The 19395-nt window shown below is 58.5% G+C and overlaps 2 protein-coding genes across 3 annotated transcripts in view; one reads left to right on the top strand and one right to left on the bottom strand.

Annotated features, from left to right (window-relative positions):
* Positions 1–19395, bottom strand: part of LOC119941990 (mitochondrial import inner membrane translocase subunit TIM16) — a 161341-nt gene that overhangs the window by 43265 nt on the left and 98681 nt on the right. The gene's annotated exons all lie outside the window — the stretch shown is intronic.
* Positions 1365–18737, top strand: VASN (vasorin). Its single transcript, XM_038762619.1, has 2 exons — positions 1365–1581; positions 16095–18737. Exon 2 carries the CDS (start codon positions 16126–16128, stop codon positions 18178–18180), a length of 2055 nt encoding a protein of 684 aa, XP_038618547.1. The 5' UTR covers positions 1365–1581; positions 16095–16125; the 3' UTR covers positions 18181–18737.

The raw sequence follows: 19395 nt of genomic DNA, 5'->3' as shown, positions 1-19395 counted from the left end.
TCTATTCCCCCACCTGCTCTAGGTTCTTTGGGACACATTCATGTGCTGAAAAACCTAGTGGAAAAGAGGTCGGATGGGCCACTCCCGTGTCCCTGCAGATGGGAGGGGGCCACCGATGGTGGGGGATGTTTGCCAAATGAGCAAGTGTCTCCCTTTCTTGTTATGTAGAGGAGGAGAGGGTGTCTGGGGCTATTCTGCGAGTTCTAGACCCAGGGGTCTGGCAGTGACACAGCCGAGGACAGGTCCGCCGATCTGGGGCTAGAATTTGTGGTCCTGGTCCCAAGAGAATTGCCTTGGCCTGGGCTGTGGACCCACTGAGGCTGCTGGCTGCAAGAGGGGGAGGAGTGGCAACAGCAGGAGGAGGGTGGTAGCCATGGGAGGGAGTGGCAGTGATGGGAGGGGGAGGCAGCAAAGGGGTGGCCATGGCAGGAGGGGAGGTGGCAACAGACAGGGTGGTGGCAGAGGGGGGCGGTGGACAAGCAATGTAGCTTAGTGGAAAGAGCCCAAGCTTGGGAGTCAGAGGTTGTGGGTTCTAATCTCGGCTCCACTACTTGTCAGCTGTGTGACTTTGGGTAAGTCACTTCACTTCTCTATGCCTCAGTGACCTCATCTGTGAAATGGGGATTAAGACTGTGAGCCCCACGTGGGCCACCTGATGACCTTGTATCCCCCCCCCCCCCCCAGTGCTTAGTACAGTGCTTGGCACATAGTAAGCGCCTAACAAATACCATTATCATCATCATCACCATCATCATCAGGTAGGTGGCAATGGCAGGACGGAGGTTGGTAGCAGTCATATTGCTTCTCCTTGGGATCCCACCCAAGGCTCCAAGTTTGGGTGGACGGAGGCTCCCCCTTGGGCTGTCCCGGCAATGTCGCGAGGAAAGCGGCCCCACGGAAAGGCTCCCCCTGCCCTGCCCCTGCTCCCGACCTAGAGCAGGGCCCGGGCCCCAGCCCTTGTCTCTCTAAGGGGCCAGCCCGGGCCAAGGTTCATCTTGGGATAGCCCCTGCCTGGTGCAGGCTGGCACTGCCGAGCTGTGAGCGCCGGATTGCCTGGGCAAGGGGGCAGAGGGCTGGGGGGTGGCTGTCAGCCAATCATGGGGGAAGGAGATGTGCTCCCCTCATATGGGGGCTGCCTGGAAGCCTCCTGTCTGGTGGAATGGACTGAGGAGAGCCCTTCCCCCTGTGGCCTCCCACCCCCCAAACACCCACATGTGTGCATACACACACATACACACACACATTTGTGTTGTGGCCCTGGCCACCAATCCCCAGTTCAGCCTGCCCCCGCCTGCCAGGCTCCTCCCTCCTTCTCAGTCTTAAGGCAACAATCAGCCGCCACCTCCTCCTCCTCCTGCTCCTGCTCCTCCAGCCTGACTCTCCAGAGCCCAGCCGGGCGGACAGGATCCGGGCGGAGGAGGACTGGGCCGGGGACGAGGACGGTGAGCGGCCCCGGACCCCACTCGGGGCCCCGGAGGACTCGGCTCCCAGCCCCACGGTGGGGATGGACTGACACGCCAGCACGCCCGGGCCCCCAAGGCTCCACAGCTCTGCCTTCCTGCCTTTGGCTACCAGCCTCTGGTGAGTGCCAGCCTGCCTGCCTGCCTCCTGGGGAGTTGGGGTGGCCCAGGCCTGGGGCACCCCTTACAGGGGCCTGGGCTGGATTGGGGGGGGGGGGTCAGCTTTCCAACGGGGGAGGGGTGCATGTGTGGGGAGGGGGAAGCAGAGTCCTGCACACTTACTGTCCAGCCACGACCGGGGAAGGGGAGACTCCAAGGAACTAGAGAACGCCCCCTCCCACCCCCTCAACACACGAGATGAATCACTCCCCAACCTACCATTAAACAGATATTCCACATACACCCCTAAAAACATCTCTATATTCTCTATAAATGCACGTTCACACCCACAGTACACTTATTGTCTGTGCGCGCACACACACACACAGAGATTCACATTTAATTCTCATTTGCTTATCCAGCACATAATCTACGTGCTTCAGACTACTCAATCCATTGCCTCCAGTTCCAGACTTCCTCTAGAGGCTCCTGCCTTTCTAAAAATGTAGAGCTTCCAGCGCTCAGTCCAGTGCTCTGCACACAGTAAGCACTCAATAAATACAATTGAATGAATGAATTAACCCACACTCCGCTGATGGCGGTGTTCCTGCCCCCGGGATTGTGTGTATGTGTGTGTGTTTGCACACCTCGCACACATGAAAAAAGGCATACCACAAATGTGATGGTCTCTTTGGGTTGCTTTTGGTTCTGGAAACCAAGGTCCGTTCTGATGTTACAGTAGGAGACTCTGTCAACTCGCTTCCTCGGTCAGTCTCCCTCCCCAGGACCTGGCCAGATAACGGCTCTGGGGGTCTCCGAGAAGCGGGCACCCAGTGGGCCCCCCGGGCCTAAATTCACTCCCGTCACCCTCCCTGGAGTCTGTGCTTGCCCCCCGACTTCTGAGAAAGTTCCCCATCCTGACACTGTAGAGCAGGAGTCCCAGAGGAGGATGGGGGGAGAGGGGTGCCGTCAGCATGGCCAGGAAGAGTGGTGCAGGGTAGGCCGGGGCAGTTGTCCCTTCTGCCAGGTGGTTTAAATGGCCCTGCTCAGGAGGTCTGGGTCAGTACAGCTCTGTCTGTCTGTGTGCCAGCCTGCAGAAGCTGATGTGCTCTCCCAAGTGCCTGGTAGAGTGCTGGCACCAAAGCAGCGTGGCTCAGTGGAAAGAGTTGTAGACTGTGAGCCCATTGTTGGGTAGGGACCCTCTCTATATGTTGCCAACTTGTACTTCCCAAGCGCTTAGTACAGTAATAAATACGATTGATTGATCGATTGATTTGGAGTCAGAGCCCATGGGTTCATATCCCGGCTCCGCCAATTGTCAGCTGTGTGACTTTGGGAGAGTCACTTAACTTCTCTGTGCCTCAGTTACCTCATCTGTAAAATGGAGATTAAGACTGGGAGCCCCCCGTGGGACAACCTGATCACCTTGTTACCTCCCCAGCGCTTAGAACAGTGCTTTGCACAGAGTAAGCGCTTAATAAATTCCATCATTATTATTATTACCATTCAGTGACTGCTCTGAGAGGGACTCAACTTTCCTCCTATCTCCCCTGGCTTGGCCCTTCCTCGGAGAGAGCAGAATGCCCCTCCCACACACCCCTATCCCCTACTTTTGGCTTCAGCCCTTCTCCCGGAGCTGGAAGCCCCACGAGCTCTCCTGCCACTGGGCCATGTAATAATAATAATAATGATGGCATTTATTAAGCGCTTGCTATGTTCAAAGCACTGTTCTAAGCGCCATGTGTCTCCCCCTGCCTGCTAAGAGTAAATCTGAAACAGAAACCTGCAGGAGAGGGGGCAGAGGGCAGGGGTACTCAGGGCTAAACCTCCCCCCACCGCTTGGCACCTGGGCAACACAAAGTCCCGGGCTCTGGGAAAGGAACTGGTTCCGGGTTACAAATTTAATGACCCCAAGCATAGCCTTATCATCTGTCTCCATCACATCCACATGGCGGGAGCCCCACAGCCCGAAACCCCGATAAGATCACATTGCTATCGCTGCCACCAGAGTAACCCGGCCGCGGAGCCCCCGCCATGCCCGCTCCTGCAGGGCATAACCCCCTCCCCGCCTCTCCAATCATTAACCAGAGCAACTGCAGCCCTGTTTCCCAGCCTGAACCTACCTGGCTTCTGCTCTGCTCCGCTCTCCCCCTCAGCCCCCATCTCCCTTGGGTCTGAAGACCCCACAGTCCAGCTTGTCCAGGGCACCAGGGATCCTCGGGACGGTCCCCAGCTGCCACTTGGAGGGCAGACCAGGGCCCGAGTCACTTGGTGCCATGCTTGTTCTGTGCCCTTCTCCAACCCTTGATACCCCCGAGTAGAGGCACATTTTTAGTGGGGCAATGGGTGCAGGGGAACAGCCCAAAGCACAATAGCAGGTGGGGCTGGCACCTGTCTGGATGGGTGGCAAAGGTGGGCACCTAGAGGCCCTGGGCAGGGCCTCGACTAGCTGGAACCCAGGGGGGTCAGGGGACAAGCCGAGAGCAGCCTCAGCCCTCCCGATGATGTTTATTTTCTTCTCCCTTTGGTGCGCTGGACCCTGGAGAGTCTGTAAACAGAATGTCAGAGGCAGGAAGAGGGCCCTGTTAATAAGCAGCCCGGCTGGACTCTCTCCAGGGAGCCATCCATCTCAGAGGGGCTGGGAGAGAGGAGGGGGGGAAGGCACACACGTGTATATGTGTGTGCCTGTGGGAGTGTACGATGCGGGAACGCATGGGCTCGGAAGCCCGGTCACTGTCCGCCTCGGGAGCACCTCCCAACCTCTCTTGGTCCAGGCTGGCTCCCCTGGAGCTGCTCTTCCTCGGGGCCCTCATGGGCCCAGGGTGGCAGTTGGGCTCGGCTCCCAAGGTAAAGAGCAGAGCTGGAAGCTACCATAGTTCAAGGGAGAGCCTAGCTCCTCATGGATCCTGGTTCCTGACCCGGGGTATGGAGATCACCACCTTGGCCACCAGATGTTTGCAGCTGCCCCCAGCCAAGAGGGATGGAGTAGGGCCTCCCGGGCATGGCCATGGTCTACCAATAGGCCACCCACTCAGTTTGACCTCAGGTGCCTGCCCTGGCACTTAGGCAGGGGCCCAGGGAGGGACTTAGTTTCAGCCACCTGGACCCTTGAGCTACGTCTCCTGCCCGAACCCCTAGAGCGGTCTGGCCGTGTTTTTTCCTAGGAAGCAGAAGAGGAGCCTTGGGCCAGTCCCATCCTGCCTGCCACGAGGCTGGGCCTGGCACCCCAGGGTTGGTGGGACCCAGAGCTCCCAGGCCTGGGTGGACCGAAGAGGATAACTGGGGTGGGGGGACTACAGAGCCAATTGCCGAGCAGAAGCAACCAGCGAAGAGCATCTGAGATCTTGCCTCCCATTCCTGGAAAGGAGTGGGGTGGTAACCTCACTGTGGGCAGGAAACGGGTCTAATGACTCTGTTATATTGTTACGGGGTTATATTGTTACAGCTCTCCCAAATAAGTCAATCATATTTATTGAGCGCTTACTGTGTGCAGAGCACTGTACTAAGCTAGTGGGAGAGTACAAGATAACAGACACATTCTTTGCCCACGAGTTTACGGTCTAAAGGGGGAGGCAGACATCAATATAAATAAAAAAATGATGGATATGTACCTAAGTATTGTGGGGCTGGGATGGGGGATGAATAAAGGGAGCGACTCAGGGTGACACGGAAGGGAGCTGAAGAAAAGGAAATGAGGGCTTAGTCAGGGAAGGCCTCTTCGAGGAGATGTGTCTTCAATAAGACTTTGAACGGGGGAGAGTAATTGTCAGACGTGAGGATGGAGGGCGATACAGGCCAGAGGCAGGATGTGGATGAGAGTTTGGCGGCAAGACAGATGAGCGCTTAGTACTGTGATCTGCAGATAGTAAGCACTCAATAAATATGACCGATTGATTGCTTGACACGGAACGAGCAGGCTGAGAGCCCCAGGATCTCGGGTCCATGAGCTGGCACACCTGCCCTCCCCTGCCTAGCGAGAGGCCCCACGCTGAGCCGAGGAGAGTAACCTCATGCCAGGTCCTCCTCAGAGGCTGCCAGCTGGAACCACCGGGGTTCCTAGCAAGCGCACACACACACGCTCACACACACAGAGAGCCTGTGTGTTGAAGCTGCCCTCCACTCAGCCCCAAGCATGGCTCCTGGTTCTCAAATCACCTCCACAAGCCAGGGAGGCAGTAGGGCAGCCATGCCAAGAAAAGCAGCTCCCCTCATCGCATTGGAATTTGTACGAGTTCCTGGTGAAAGAGGACGACTCGGCCTGTTCAGAGTGTGTCAGCCTGTGATGTGGGGGCGGGGATGGAGTTGAGGGTGGTGTGATGGGGTGGGTGTGTGTGTGTGTGTGTCTGTGTGAGATGGGGAGCACATGTTTGGGAAGAGCTGCTGGGGGAGAGGTGAGAGGGGGCAGGGGGCCGGGCTCTCCTTTATTTTATCGGCTTCCACATTCCTGGGACGGCCAAATTGCTTTCCCCCTAAGCTGGGCCAGACCGCTCGCCCCCTGTTTTCCTCATTCCAGGCACCTGGAGAAGAGGGGGGAGCGCTGAGAAGTTCCCTCCAGATGCAGAGCTAACAGGCTAGGAGGGGGAAGCAGCGCATTGGGGAGGGAGCAGTCCAATGGAGGGGGTGAGGGGCGGCCTGTCCCCGGGGGAATGCAATAAGCCCAAGACATTCCTTCGAGGCTGCCCCAGAGATTTAATTAAGTAGAAAAGAAGGCGCTGGCGCAGGGAGGCAGAAAGGGCTATGGGCTGAGGAGCGGCGGGGATGGGGGGATGGCCCTGAAACATCCCTCCATCCTTCTGCCCAGCAGGAAATTCCACTCCAGGCTCAAACTGACCCTCAGTGGGTCAGGAAGTATTGGGGTGGGGAGTAGGGCACCTGGGCAGGGGAGATCTGGCAACCCGTAGGGGGAAAAGAGAACAAGGTCTGGGTGGGGGTGTAGGGCCAGTCTTAGGGCAGAAGTTTGGTGCCCGGCTTTTGAACCATCTACTGGAGGGAGCCCCGAAGAGCCAGGAACGGGAGCTGGCGGGGAGAAAATTTCTGGGGGCAGCTTCGATCCCCTGAGAATGCTCGGGCGCGGTGGTGGGGGAGGTCCCTTTGTGCCCTCTCTGGCCCAGGAAACACAGACTGAGCGTGTGGCCTCCCAGAGACAGGTAACCAGCTGTGTCTTGGCCCCTCTTTGGGCATGTAAGGAGTCCCTCGCCCAGCCCAGGTCTTTCTCCCGACTCTGGAAGCATCACCGCCTCGTGACTCCACAAACAGGGCGGTGGCAAGCCCAGGACTAAATTGTGGGGCTCGCGCCCTGCGCCCCAGCCTTCTTCTAGACTGTGAGCCCACTGTCGGGTAGGGACCATCTCTATATGTTGCCAACTTGTACTTCCCAAGCGCTTAGTACAGTGCTCTGCACAATAAATACGATTGAATGAATGAAGAGCTGGGGTAGGGCCCAGGTCCTCCCTTCCCCTCCACTTCTAATGAAGGCTTAACTATAGGGTGGAGGCCAGGCAGGGTTGTGGCCTCACTGCCCCCAGAGCTGGCTCGGCCCTCCTGCCTCTCGGGGTGGGGGGGGAGCCGGGGGCTGGGCAGGCTCAGCTGGAGGCAGGAAGAGCCCCAGGGTGGCTGTGACAGTCCCTCCCTTCCCGGCCTCCTCCGAGCTGGTCAGGATAGTCAGCCACTAGTCAGGAGTCCGAATCCCCACAGAGCCTGCTCAGGGGCCGGCCGTCAGCGTTAGTCACCCTCCGCCCTCCCTGGCCCGACGGGTTTGGTGGCCGAGGAGTCACCGTGGCACGCCGGGGCCACCCTCCAGCAATGCCGCCGGCCGTGCCACGTGGCTCCCAGGGAGAGGGCGCAGGACGGAGGGGATGCGAAGTGGTACTGCCCCCCAGCACACCCACTCCTTAATCACAGAACCCCAAAGAGGGATGTTTTGAGTTCTGAGGGCAGAGCCCCCCTGAATGGGAGACCAGCCCCAAACTTCCATCATTCTTCTAGAGCCCCCTGGGGAGGAGAAAGGAGAGAAGCCCAAAAAGAGCTGAAGGGAAGCCCCTGGAGAGCAGTGGAAGGCCTGGAGCAGAGGCAGGAGACCGGGGGGTTGGTGAAGGTGGGCATCTGGGGGAAGGGTTGGCATGGAGGTCAAAATGAGGCAGGACTGAGGAGCCCAGGTGCTGCTCCCATTGGGTCACTGTGCCCAGAGGCCCAGGCACTGAGCTGTTCAGCCCAGGAGGCAGTGAGAACCGGTGAGGCCGGGAGCACGTCTGCCTCCTTCCTGGGCCGGGAAGTTGTCTGTCTGGCATCAGGTCAGACTTGACAGGTGACGTCTCTGGCACCTGGCCCCACCTGTTTCCACGCACGCTCAAGGATGGGGGCCTGCCAAAAAGGGTGCTTGCTTGGTTCTCGGGCTGAGGCCTTGGCCCTGCCTCTGCGGAACCCCATCCCCTGGAGGGAGGGAGTTAGGACCAGGACCCGGGCTGTCGAGGGAGACTGACAGCCTTCGAGGGGGCAGGGCTTCTCCTGGTGCCCCGGTCCTCCCCCCGTTGGAACCAGGCCCAGCAGCTTGGGCACTGAGCCCTTCCCTCCTGGCGCCGGGCATCATCCCTGGGGGTCCGGGGCCCTCTGTGGCTTCTAGGGAATGAGAAGGGCAGAATTTGGCACAGGGAGCTTCAATCAATCAATTGATCGTTATTTATTAAGTGCTTACCGTGTGCGGAGTACAGTACTAAGTGCTTGGGATTGTACAATTAACTGCTCCCACAGGGGAGACTGGCATCCGCTGCCTCTGTACCCCACCCAGCCCTCGGGCCCCCAGCGTGTGTTGGGCAAGGAAGGCAACACGGCCCCTCAGCACTTCCCTGGGCTCAGCCCAAACGGGATTAAGCTCTCCTAGGCCAGAAGGTTGAAGAGGGAGAGGGGAAAGAGGAGTCGGGAGGTCAACAGCGCAGTCCATCCCCTGTCCAAACCGGGCTCCTCTCCACATAGACGCAATCTCTTCCCCTGGCCCCCTGTGCAGGGGTGTGTTTGGCTGGCAGGGGTGAGACACTCACTCAGTTACTCATCTCCATCTCCACCCCCTCCCACCCCCCAGGCCCATCTGGACCCTGAGGTCAGCGGGCTGGAGCAGCCAGCTAGAGGGCAGCTCACACACGCCCAGCCCCGCTGGTTCAACGGGGCATCACTATGCGTCACTGACAATCAGCGACTCCCCTCCCTTCTGGACATCTGGAATCCACCCCCTGGACAGGACGCCAACCCCCCCCCCAAGGATGGGGGCACACCCAGGACAATCATGAGCCAAACAAATTCACATCCTAAATTCCCTTCCCTAGACCAAGCATAAGTCTCTGCATACACACTCTCACTGGGCCCTGGCGAGGAAGGGAAAATTAATTAGGTTTTCCTGGATAGCCCCGTGTCTGGGCAAGGCCCTGGGGCACCCCTTGGTACTTGCTGGGTCTGGGGCACTAGCGGATCTCTGGGTGTTTGGCCCCCACTGCAGGGGGCAGGCTTTATTTTTGAAAAGGACTGTCTTGGTTGAAAATAACTTTTTGAACCTAAATCCAGCAGGGGCCAAGGGGGATGCCACTTTCTGAAGTCACATACTACCAGGCCAGACTGCAGCCTTCCACCACAGGCCCATTCATAGCGACGTGTCTATTTGGTGCCAAGCGCTGTATTGAGCACTGGGGTAGACACTAGATATTCAGATCACAATCTAAAAATCATTCTACCGTCAGGCTCTTCCACCCCTGGCCCTGCCCAGACGCTGGTCACCCCCAGCGCAGCCCTAGAGCCCTGACAGACTGTTGCGGCTCTGGAATAGCTCAGAACTACCAGCCCACTCTGCCCCCCGTCCGGGCAGCAGCTGTTACTGATACTCTGCACTCCCCCACTCCCCAACCAAGATACCCCTAATGGGGGATCTTAGAGGAAACCACCGGCTGTCTGACTTCAACCTGATGCTTTCCTCCTATCAGTTTAGTCAATGAGGCAGATCTCATTAGGCCCCATTAATCATAATAATGGTATTTAAGCACTTACTAAATGCCAAGCACTGTGTTAAGCATGGGGTAAAGACAATACAATCAATCAGAGACCCTGTTAAACGCCCGGATTCTACAAAATGTTTTCAAAGACTTTAGGTTTATGGCGTGGCTGAGTGTGTGTAGGGGTCTGTATTTCCTTTCTTCCTAATTGTCTGAGTCCCAAGGACTCCCTCCCCCATGTCTTCCACTCCCCACTGGGCTTCAGAAGTGGGGAGGAGGATAAGATCAGACTTAAGGTTCTGTGGGTCATGACCGCCCCCTCCAACCCTGTCTCCAATCTCTGGCACATCTCACCCTACTGCTTCCAGACATATCTGTCCACCCTCACAATCAATCTATTGTATTTACTGAGTACTTACTACGTGCAGAGCACTTACTAAGCGCTTTGGAGAGTACAGTATAACAGAGATGGTAGACACATTCTCTGCCCACAAGGAGGATAGGACTGGGAGTCAGGGGACCTGGGTCCTAAACCCAGCTCCGCCACTTGTCTGTTGGTGACCTTGGGCAAATCCCTTAACTATTCCGCACCTCAGTTATCTCATCTGTAAAATGGGGATTAAGATTGTGAGCCCAGTGTGGGACAAGGACTGTGTCCAACCTGATTAACTTGTATCTACTCTAGTGCTTAGCACAGTGCCCGACACATAGTAAGTGCTTAACAAATACCATTTTTTAAAAAAGGAGTTTACAGTCTAGAGGGGGAGATAGACACTGGTATAAATAAATAAATTATGGATATGTACATTAGCTGTGTGTGACTGAGGGAGGGGTGAATAAAGGTTGCAAGTCTCACAAGCCTCAACACGGTTGATTCCCACCAGATGCAAAGCCAGAGTCTGGGGGCTGTGGTTCTCCCAGTATTGTGGTCGTCGGTGGGGGAGTGGGTGGCGGCAAGAGGACAAGAGGAGCTGTGCTATGTCCACGGCTGAGTCTGTTCTACAAAAGTAGCCATACCAAGGCTTCCTTCCCCCACTGAGGAGCAGAAAGGGGACGGGGGTGGGGGAAGGGGGTTTACTATACTCCAGCCCCCATTCTGAACCCAGCTGACCTCAGGTTGGAGTATCAGATATCAAGAGCTCCAGGGTTTTGCCTGACTCACTGTAAACACAGCACTCTCCCAAGTGCGCAAGCGCATGCACATACACACTCCCCAGAGCATCTACCCTGTGCGTGTGCACACACATTTCATGCCCATGTGCACACATACATGCACACAATCCCTAGCTACCACCCTGCATGGGCATTGTAATCAAGCCCCGTGACCAGAAGGGCTCAAGAGCCCATTCTGGGGGAAAAGAGGATATTTGGGAGGCTCAGGCAGAGCAGGATAGGATTTTTCCCAAATGTCCTTTCATCCAAGGAGCTCGGTGTCCAGAAAGGACCTAGAAGGGGCTGGCCAAGCGGAGGCCCCCCTCACTAGCTCAGGGCTTTAGAGAGGTGGGCCCTGCCCATCCCTGCCTAGAAGCCTGAGGGTGAACAGCACAGGCTGTGGGGGGAAGGAAGAGTCACCCACAGCCTCTCTGCTTTCTTTCCGTGACAGGCTGGAGGGGAAAAAGTGAGCGGACTCCACCCAACGCCCCCAAACCCAGCAGCCAGCCCTTCCCCCAGCCTGTCAGCACCTCCACCCCCCAGATGGCTCTCATTACCCCAGTGCACTGGGTTATCTATCACCAAGGCAGCAGGGTTCAGAGAGACGGGCGGGCGGCGGGGGCTGCAGGGTGGGTGAGGGGCAGTTCGGCCTCCTCGATCTTCCCGCTCCAACCAACTGCCCTCTCCCTCCACCTCTGGATGGCAGAGACCCCCAGGAAGCAGCACAGAGGAATCTGAGTCACGGCCAAAGTCAGACCTGCTGATCTGTGGACGTTAGCCACTAGTCTTCCTCTGGCCCATTCAATGAGAGGAGCCCAGAACTCCTGAGCCGTGCCAGTCCAGGGCTGCCCAACCTCTGTTGGGTAGGAGTTGGCACTGGGGGGACCATAGCCTTGGCTCAAGAGGAGAGGGGAGAGCAGCCCACCCCCTCAACCCCGCCTGGCCCTCACCTTACCAGTTCCCTTTGCCCACTTCCCTTTGCTACCTTTCTCCTCTCTCTGCCACCTTCCCCTCAAGCTCCCGCTCACCCCCAGCTGCACATTCCTAAGCTTATTACCTGTCTCTCATGTACAGATCCTCAGGTATTGGAGACGCTTAATTACTTTTCCGATTAAAAAGGCTGAAAGACAGATGAGCTGTTAATCCACAGCTCCTTCCCCGGGCCAGCAAGCCCGTGTTTCCAGAGAGCTGTCTGGAAGTCGGACAGAACGGACCTCGGTTCTCCTTTGACTTCTTATTCAGTCATATTTACTGAGCTCTTACTGTGTGCACAGCACTGTACTAAGTGCTTGGGAAAGTACAAATATACTCTAAACACACTCCCTGCCCACAACGAGTTTACAGTTTTGGACTCCAGCTGGACAGGCCAGAGCATGGGAGGGCACTAATAATAATAATAATAATGATGACATTTATTAAGCGCTTACTATATGCAAAGCACTGTTCTAAGCGCTGGGGAGATTACAACGTGATCGGGTTGTCCCACGGGGGGTTCACGGTCTTAATCCCCATTTTACAGATGAGGTAACCGAGGCCCAGAGAAGTGACTTGCCCAAAGTCACCCAGCTGACAGTTGGCGGAGCCAGGATTTGAACCCATGACCTCTGACTCTTTCCACTCTTTCTGCTTCTCTACACATGGAAGGAGGAAGTGGGGTGGCCATAGGGCCATGCAATGTTTGCAGATTGGGCGCATCTGTTGATGCCCAGCGGGGCCAGGACTACTGCCATCGCAGCCCGAGTAAGGCTGAGACAATGGAGGGGTTGGGTCATTCTGCCCAAGAACTCACTGTATTTTGGGGAAGAGATGTGGAGATTTGGGGGTTGGCAGAGTCTAGCCCAGGGGCACTGGTTTGCTAATTCCCTGTGAACTTTTTCAAAAGAGACAAATAGGGGAGAAGCTGGAGGAAATAGGTCCCGAATCCCAAACACCTTCAATCCCTCCCCAGAGGCAAGGAAACAGGTGTGTGTTGTTGCATGGAAACTATGGAACAGAGAGGGACCTCAGCATCTTCTGGTCCTTTTTCCAGGAACCTGACTCTGATTAGATGCCATGAGGGGAAAGGGACATCATATCCTATGTTCTCCCCTATCCCACTAATCTGCACCGGAATCTCTAAGCTGCAGCCCAACTGACCATCCTCAAAGCAGGAGGTATCAGGGGCTGTCCCCTGGACCGGCCCTGAGCTGAAAAAATCTGCGGAGGCCCAGCCACAGGCCCAAGTAAGCAAGGGTTTATCTCCTAGCTCCCCTATAGACTGTAAACTCATTGTGGGCAGGGAATGTGTCTGTTATTATACTGTAATCTCCCAATGCTTAGTACAGTGCTCTGCCCACAGTAAGCACTTACTGTGGGCAGAGCAGTGTACTGAGCGCTTGGGAAAGTACAACATGACAATAAACAGTGACATTCCCTGCCCACAATGAGTTTACAGTCTAGAAAGGGGGAGACAGACATCGTTACAAATAAATAAAATTACAGATATGTACATAATTGCTGTGGTGCTGGGAGGGGGAAAGAGCAAAGTGGGTAAGTCAGGGTGACACAAAAGGGAGTGGGAGATGACGAAGAGTGGAGCTTAATTTGGGATTGACTGGGATTGACTGACTGACTAGGCTGGGCAGATGCCAGGTCTTTCCCAGCTGGAAGTGCCTCCCCAGGGTCCTGCCCCGGGCCCATTCCTGCCGGGACGTGGGGGAGAACGGGCGTTTCCTAACCTCCATCTTTTTCTCCCCCAAGAACTTGGTCCAGACGAACACAGGCACCAAATCCCAGAGTTGCGGCTGGTACAGGGTTAAGCCTGGAGGTCGCGGGGAGGAAGGAATTTGGTTTGGCCCGGGCCTTGTCTGAGGGAGCCCACTTTCCAGGCCAGCAGCGTTAGCGATCTGCGCCGTCAGCCCCGAACCCATCAGCGGGGCAGGTTCCAGGATCAGTCCCGACCCCAGAGTGGTCAGAGGGCTACGCCTCTCCTGGCAGGGGGACGGAAGGACGTGGCTGAAGTCATTTCTCTTTCCTGGAAAAGGGTTGTGTGACTCCCCTGAGTGGAATCACGTGAAGGGCTTGAACCCAAGACAGGGGGCCCTGGCCTTTGAGATGAAAAGAAATGGAGCATTGAGACCCACCCAAAAGGCCATGGAGAAAAGGACCCGTCTCTTATTTTAGCCTCTTGGCCAAGTCACCTCTGAGGTCCTGGCCAACCCCTCACCAGCCCACGGGCAGCTGGGCCCTTACTCTCTGTCCCTGGAGCCAGGGATGACCATCTGGCCTTCACCCAAAGACCCCTCTAAGGGCAGGTTGTTCTGACAGCACCGAGACTCTGAGAGAGGCAAAGGGATGGAGCAGAAAGCAGAGAGATGGATACAGTCAAGCTGACAACCACACCCCCAAAATGGGGAAAAGATCTCCCTCTCTTCTCTCTGACGGACAGCCCCAGTGGGGCTGCCCCAGACTAACTCATCCACCTGGCCAATTTCTCGGCTAGGTGCAGCCTGTTGTCCAGGAGCTATAATGCGGAGTTGGCAAAGCTGAGAATCCCCCCCGAACTATGACCCTGGTACAGAACAAGAGCCCGGAGGAGCTTGTGTCTGAGATCTAGTTTTGCTCTTTCAGCTCGGCGGAGTCAGAGGAAGAAGGGAAACTTGTTCCCCCATCCACACCCCCTCCTCCTCTCCTCCTCCTCTCCCTTTCCTCCTTGGCTGCCCCTTTCCTGCACCCCCTTCAGCAGGGGGACAGGACAGGGGAGGGAGCTGGGAGAGGGGAAGCCAGCTCCTTCTTGAGTTCCCCCTGCCTACTGGAAAGCATTAGCCTGAGGTGGCTGGTTTGGCAACCACAACCCGGGAGGTTCAGCAGCTCCCTTCTTGGGCAGGTTGCTGACTTAACAAGTGGAAAAACCCCAATCCCCATAGTTTCCGCGTGAAGTCTTCCAGCCCTCGCCTTTCCCTGGTCAGGAAGGAGAATCAGCCGTGCCGGGCTGTTGGGGCCCAGGGCTGCTTGTTCACCTGGCTTCTCGCGGATGCAGAGAGCGGGCAGCGGGGAGAGACAGGAGCCGCCCCTCTCTGGGAAGAAGAAGGAGAAGACCACCAAGTCAGAACCCCTTCCCTGCTTTGAGCTAACCCCCGTCCCATACAGGTCCCCTCTGGGGAATGGAGGAAGCAAGGGTGGGAATCTCTCCTTGCCCAGTTCTGTTCCTTCTGGGAGCAGGCCCAGGAATGCTGTGGGGGGAGAGGGGATGCTGGAAATGGGGAGATGGGGTAGAATGTAGCTTTAATAATAATCATAGTGCTATTTGTTAAGCACTTACTATGTGCCAGGCACTGTACTAAGTGGTGGGGTGGGTAGAAGCAAATTGGTTTGGACACAGTCCCTGTCCCAGGTGGGGCTCATGGTCTCAATCCCCATTTTACAGAGGAGGTAACTGAGGCACAGAGAAGTGAAGTGACTTGCCCAAGGTCACACAGCAGACAAGTGGCAGAGCCGGGATCAGGACCAGGAGGTTTAGCTCCTGGGACCCTGCATTGCACTCTTGTGCTCAATAGATATGATTGATTGATCGACTGGGGCCTAGCTCGGTCTTGAGCATCTCGTAGCCGAGCTGGGGACTGCGAGTAGAGAGGGTGCAGGGAGGGAAGGTGGTGAGCTTTGATGCAAGAGTCTGAGCCCTATGAGTCGTGTTCTACTGTTGCATTGTACTCTCCCAAGTGCTTAGTACAGTGCTCTACACATAGTAAGTGCTCAATAAATACCACTGATTGACTGATTGCTCTCTTAGCACGGCTGCCCAGGGGCCAAGCCTCCTTGGCAGAATGAGGCGATCCTGGCCTGACCCAAAGCTCACGCATCCATCTCTGTCTCTCTCTGTCCTGTCGCAGTCAACCGTAGAGTCCCTGGGCAGGGCCAAGAACAGGCCTGCACCCACAGATACCTTCTGCCCAAGGATTCTCTGGTCCCAGGGCTCAATGACCGCCGCCTCTCATGCCGAGCATGTCGGATTTGAGGAAGGAGGGCATTCCAGGCCAGAGACAGGACGTCGGCAAAGGTTCGGCGGCGAGATAGGTGAGATCGAGGCACAGTGAGAAGATCGGCATTAGAGGAGCAAAGCGTGCGGGCTGGGCTGCAGGAGGAGAGTAGCGAGGTGAGGTAGAAGGGGGCAAGGTGACAGAATGCTTTAAAGCCAATGGTGAGGAGTTTTTGTTTGATGCGGAGGTGGACGGTAACCACTGGAGTTTTTTGAGGAGTGGGGTGACGTGTCCTGAACGTCTTTTTAGAAAAATGATTCGGGTGGCAAAGTGAAGATTGGACTGGAGTGGGGAGAGGCGGGAGGCCGGGGTGTCAGCAAGGAGGCTGACGCAGTAATCCAGGCGGGATAGGGTGAGTGACTGCTTTAACAATTCTCCTTTCTGCTCTCTCCGAGGGTCCAACCCGAGCGGCCGCCCCGCCGGACCATGGGGCCACCCGCGCCATCCCCTCCGCCACGGCTCCCGCCGCCCCTGTTGCTGCTGCTGCTCCTCCTCCTCTCCCCGGGCCCCCGGGCGCAGGCCTGCCCGGCCGGCTGCCAGTGCAACCAGCCGCAGACCGTCTTCTGCATCGCCCGCAAGGGCGCCACGGTGCCGGATGACGTGCCCCCGGACACGGCCGGCCTGTACGTCTTCGAGAACGGCATCACGGCCCTGGCGCCGGGCAGCTTCACCGGCCTCTCGGCCCTGCAGCTGCTAGACCTGTCCCAGAACAAGATCGCCGAGCTCGAGGACGGGGTCTTTCAGCCGCTGGCCAACCTCAGCAACCTGGACCTGTCTGCCAACCGGCTGCAGGAGATCACCAACGGGACCTTCCGGGGGCTCAGGCTGCTGGAGCGGCTCTACCTGGACCGCAATCGCCTCCGCCACATCCACCCCGAGGCCTTCGACACGCTCGAGAGCCTCCTGGAGCTCAAGCTGCAGGACAACCAGCTGCGGACCCTGCCCGCCCTGCGCCTGCCCCGCCTTCTGCTGCTGGACCTCAGCCACAACCGCATCGCGGCCCTGGAGCCCGCGGCCACCTTCGGGCTGGGCAACGTCGAGTCGCTGAAGCTGGCGGGCCTGGGCCTGAGCCGGCTGGACGAGGAGCTGTTCCGGGGCCTGCACAACCTGCACGAGCTCAACGTTTCCGATAACCGGCTGGAGCGGGTGCCCCCGGTCCTGCGCGAGCTGCGGGGCCTCACCCGCCTCAGCCTGGCGGGCAACACCCGCGTCACCCAGCTGCTGCCCGGGGACCTGGACGGGCTGGTCAACCTGCAGGAGCTGGACCTCAGCAACCTGAGCCTGCAGGGCCTCCCCCGGGACTTCTTCGGCCTCTTCCCCCGCCTCCGGGTGGTCTCGGCCGCCCGCAACCCTTTCAACTGCGTGTGCCAGCTGAGCTGGTTCGGCCAGTGGGCGCACGACGGCCGGGTCCAGCTGCGCCATCCCGAGGAGACGCGCTGCCACTTCCCCCCGAAGAACGCCGGCAAGCTCCTGCAGCACCTGGACTACGCCGACTTCGGCTGCCCGGCCACCACCGCCGCCCCGGCTACGGCCCCACCGCCCCGGCCCGCCACCCTCCAGCCGGCCCGGCCTCCCACCAGCCGGCCCCCGGCAGAACCCGGCACCCAGGCCGCCACCCTGCCGCCCCGGATGCCCGGCCCCACCCTGCCGCCGACCACCGCCCCGGCCGGTGACCCCGGCCCCTGGCCGCCGCCGTGCCCGCCCCACACCTGCCTCAACGGGGGCACGTGCCAGGTGAATGCCCAGCACCACCTGGAGTGCCTGTGCCCCGACGGCTTTTCGGGCCTGTACTGCGAGGGCGGGCGACCTACCCTCCCTGGGCCCACCCAGACCATGGCCCGTCCGCCCCGGCTCAGCGTCCAGGGGGTGAGCCCCACCTCTCTGCGGGTGGGGCTGCAGAGCTACGTCCGGACCAAAGCCCAACTCAAGGGCATCCGGCTGACCTACCGCAACCTGTCGGGCCCGGACAAGCGGCCCGTGACCCTCAGCCTGCCCGCCTCGCTCGCCGAGTACACCGTGACGCAGCTGCGCCCCAACGCCACCTACTCCATCTGCGTCGGGCCCCTCGGGGGCCGTTCCCCAGAGGAGGCCTGCGGGGAGGCCCGCACCGCGCCGCCCTCCCAGTCCAGCCATGCTCCCGTCACGCAGACCAAGGAGGGGGACCTGCCACTCATGATCGTGCCCGCCCTGGCCGCCCTGCTCCTGGGCGCGCTGGCTGCAGCTGGCACCGCCTACTGCCTTCGGCGGCGGGGCCGGGCCAAGGGGTGTGGTGGGTCCGGTCCAGGCCCGGAGGCCGGACCCCTCGAGCTGGAGGGAGTGAAGGCCCGGTTAGAGGACGCCGACTCACCCAGCGCTGGGGGTGGTGCCCCGCCACCCGAGGGGGGCGGGATCCTGCCGGGGGGCTCCGAATGCGAGGTACCACTCATGCGCTACGCCAGCAACAACAACGGCCCCCCCGTCGCCAAGCCCTCCTACTTCTAAATGCCGAGTCCCGGGGTGGGGGACCCGGGGCTCGGCGGTGCCCTCGGTGAGAACCCGGCCCCCACCCCAGCCCCTAACCACACAATGTGCAATCTCTCGAGGGGCTGAGTCCCGGGGCAAGGTCCCTCCCTGCCTCCCACCCCGACGCCCCCAGCTGTGTCTGTCGCCAGACCGAGTTCGCCGACCCCGGAGGGACAGAGAGAACCCTTGGTGAACGCTCGGTGCCCTTGGGAGGCCTCTGGGTGCCGGCATCTCAGGAGCCTTGTCCCGAGGGGCCGCTCCCCCAGGCTGGTTCCTGGGGGAGGAGTGAAGGCGGCGCCCAGAAGGGGTGAGGGATCCCCAGAGGGGGCTGAACCCCCATCTCGGGGACCCTGGAAGTGAAGGAACAAAAGAAACTGGAAAGAAAGAGCTTTAAGGACTTTTTTTTTTTGAGGAAAAATATTTATATGAGAATCTTTCCCAATTCTTCTGGGAAAGGGCTGCTCGTCCCCAGAGGCGAGGACTTGGGTTTTGTAAGACCGATGATGACATGAAGGCCTTTTGTAAAAAAAAGTAAAATAAAGACAACAGTCTGTGAAACTGGCCCCATTGCGTCTGTTGGGGGTGGGGGGAAAAGGGAGGCGGCCCGGAGGGTGGGGTGCTGTAGGAAGGACCAGAAGGTTGAACTGGTCGCTGGCCCCCTCTCCTGCTGGCCTGCTTCCGGGCTTTTCCCGGTAGGAAGGGGCCATCAGAAGCCAGTGAAGGCACAGGGAGGGACACACTGACTACCGCTGCCCTAAGGCTGAATGGAAACCATTCAGAAGACAGGACAGGAGGGAGTGAGGACACAGGGTTAGTGGCCAGAGGGGGAATTCCTGTTTGAATCGCTTGCTCTTGGAAGGAGCTGGAGGAGAGCCTGTTCTCCGCACCACACAGCGGTCTGGTTCCCTGGGCTAAGCCACTCTGTCCACAAGCGAGCCCCGGTGTCCCCTCCGCTTCCTGCAGCATTCTGCCCTCCTGGGCCACAGCAGTCTGTCCACCCCCGAGGCCCGGTGCCCTCTCGTTCTACCTCAGCTCTACTCGCCTCTTGCTCCAGAGGCTGAGTCAAGTCGGGCTCAATTTCTGCCCTCTCCCAAAGGAGTGGGCGAGGGGGAGGGATTTGGACAGGGTCTCGGTGGTCCTCGGGGAAAGAATCAAGAGCCCAGGAAGGTGCCAGCAGCAGAAGATGTCCCAAGC

Source organism: Tachyglossus aculeatus, chromosome 21 (assembly GCF_015852505.1).
Source record: "Tachyglossus aculeatus isolate mTacAcu1 chromosome 21, mTacAcu1.pri, whole genome shotgun sequence".
In the NCBI taxonomy this organism is placed as follows: Eukaryota; Metazoa; Chordata; class Mammalia; order Monotremata; family Tachyglossidae; genus Tachyglossus; species Tachyglossus aculeatus.
The sequence above is the reverse complement of the archived record's forward strand: the minus strand, read 5'-3'. Positions and strand labels throughout refer to the sequence as shown.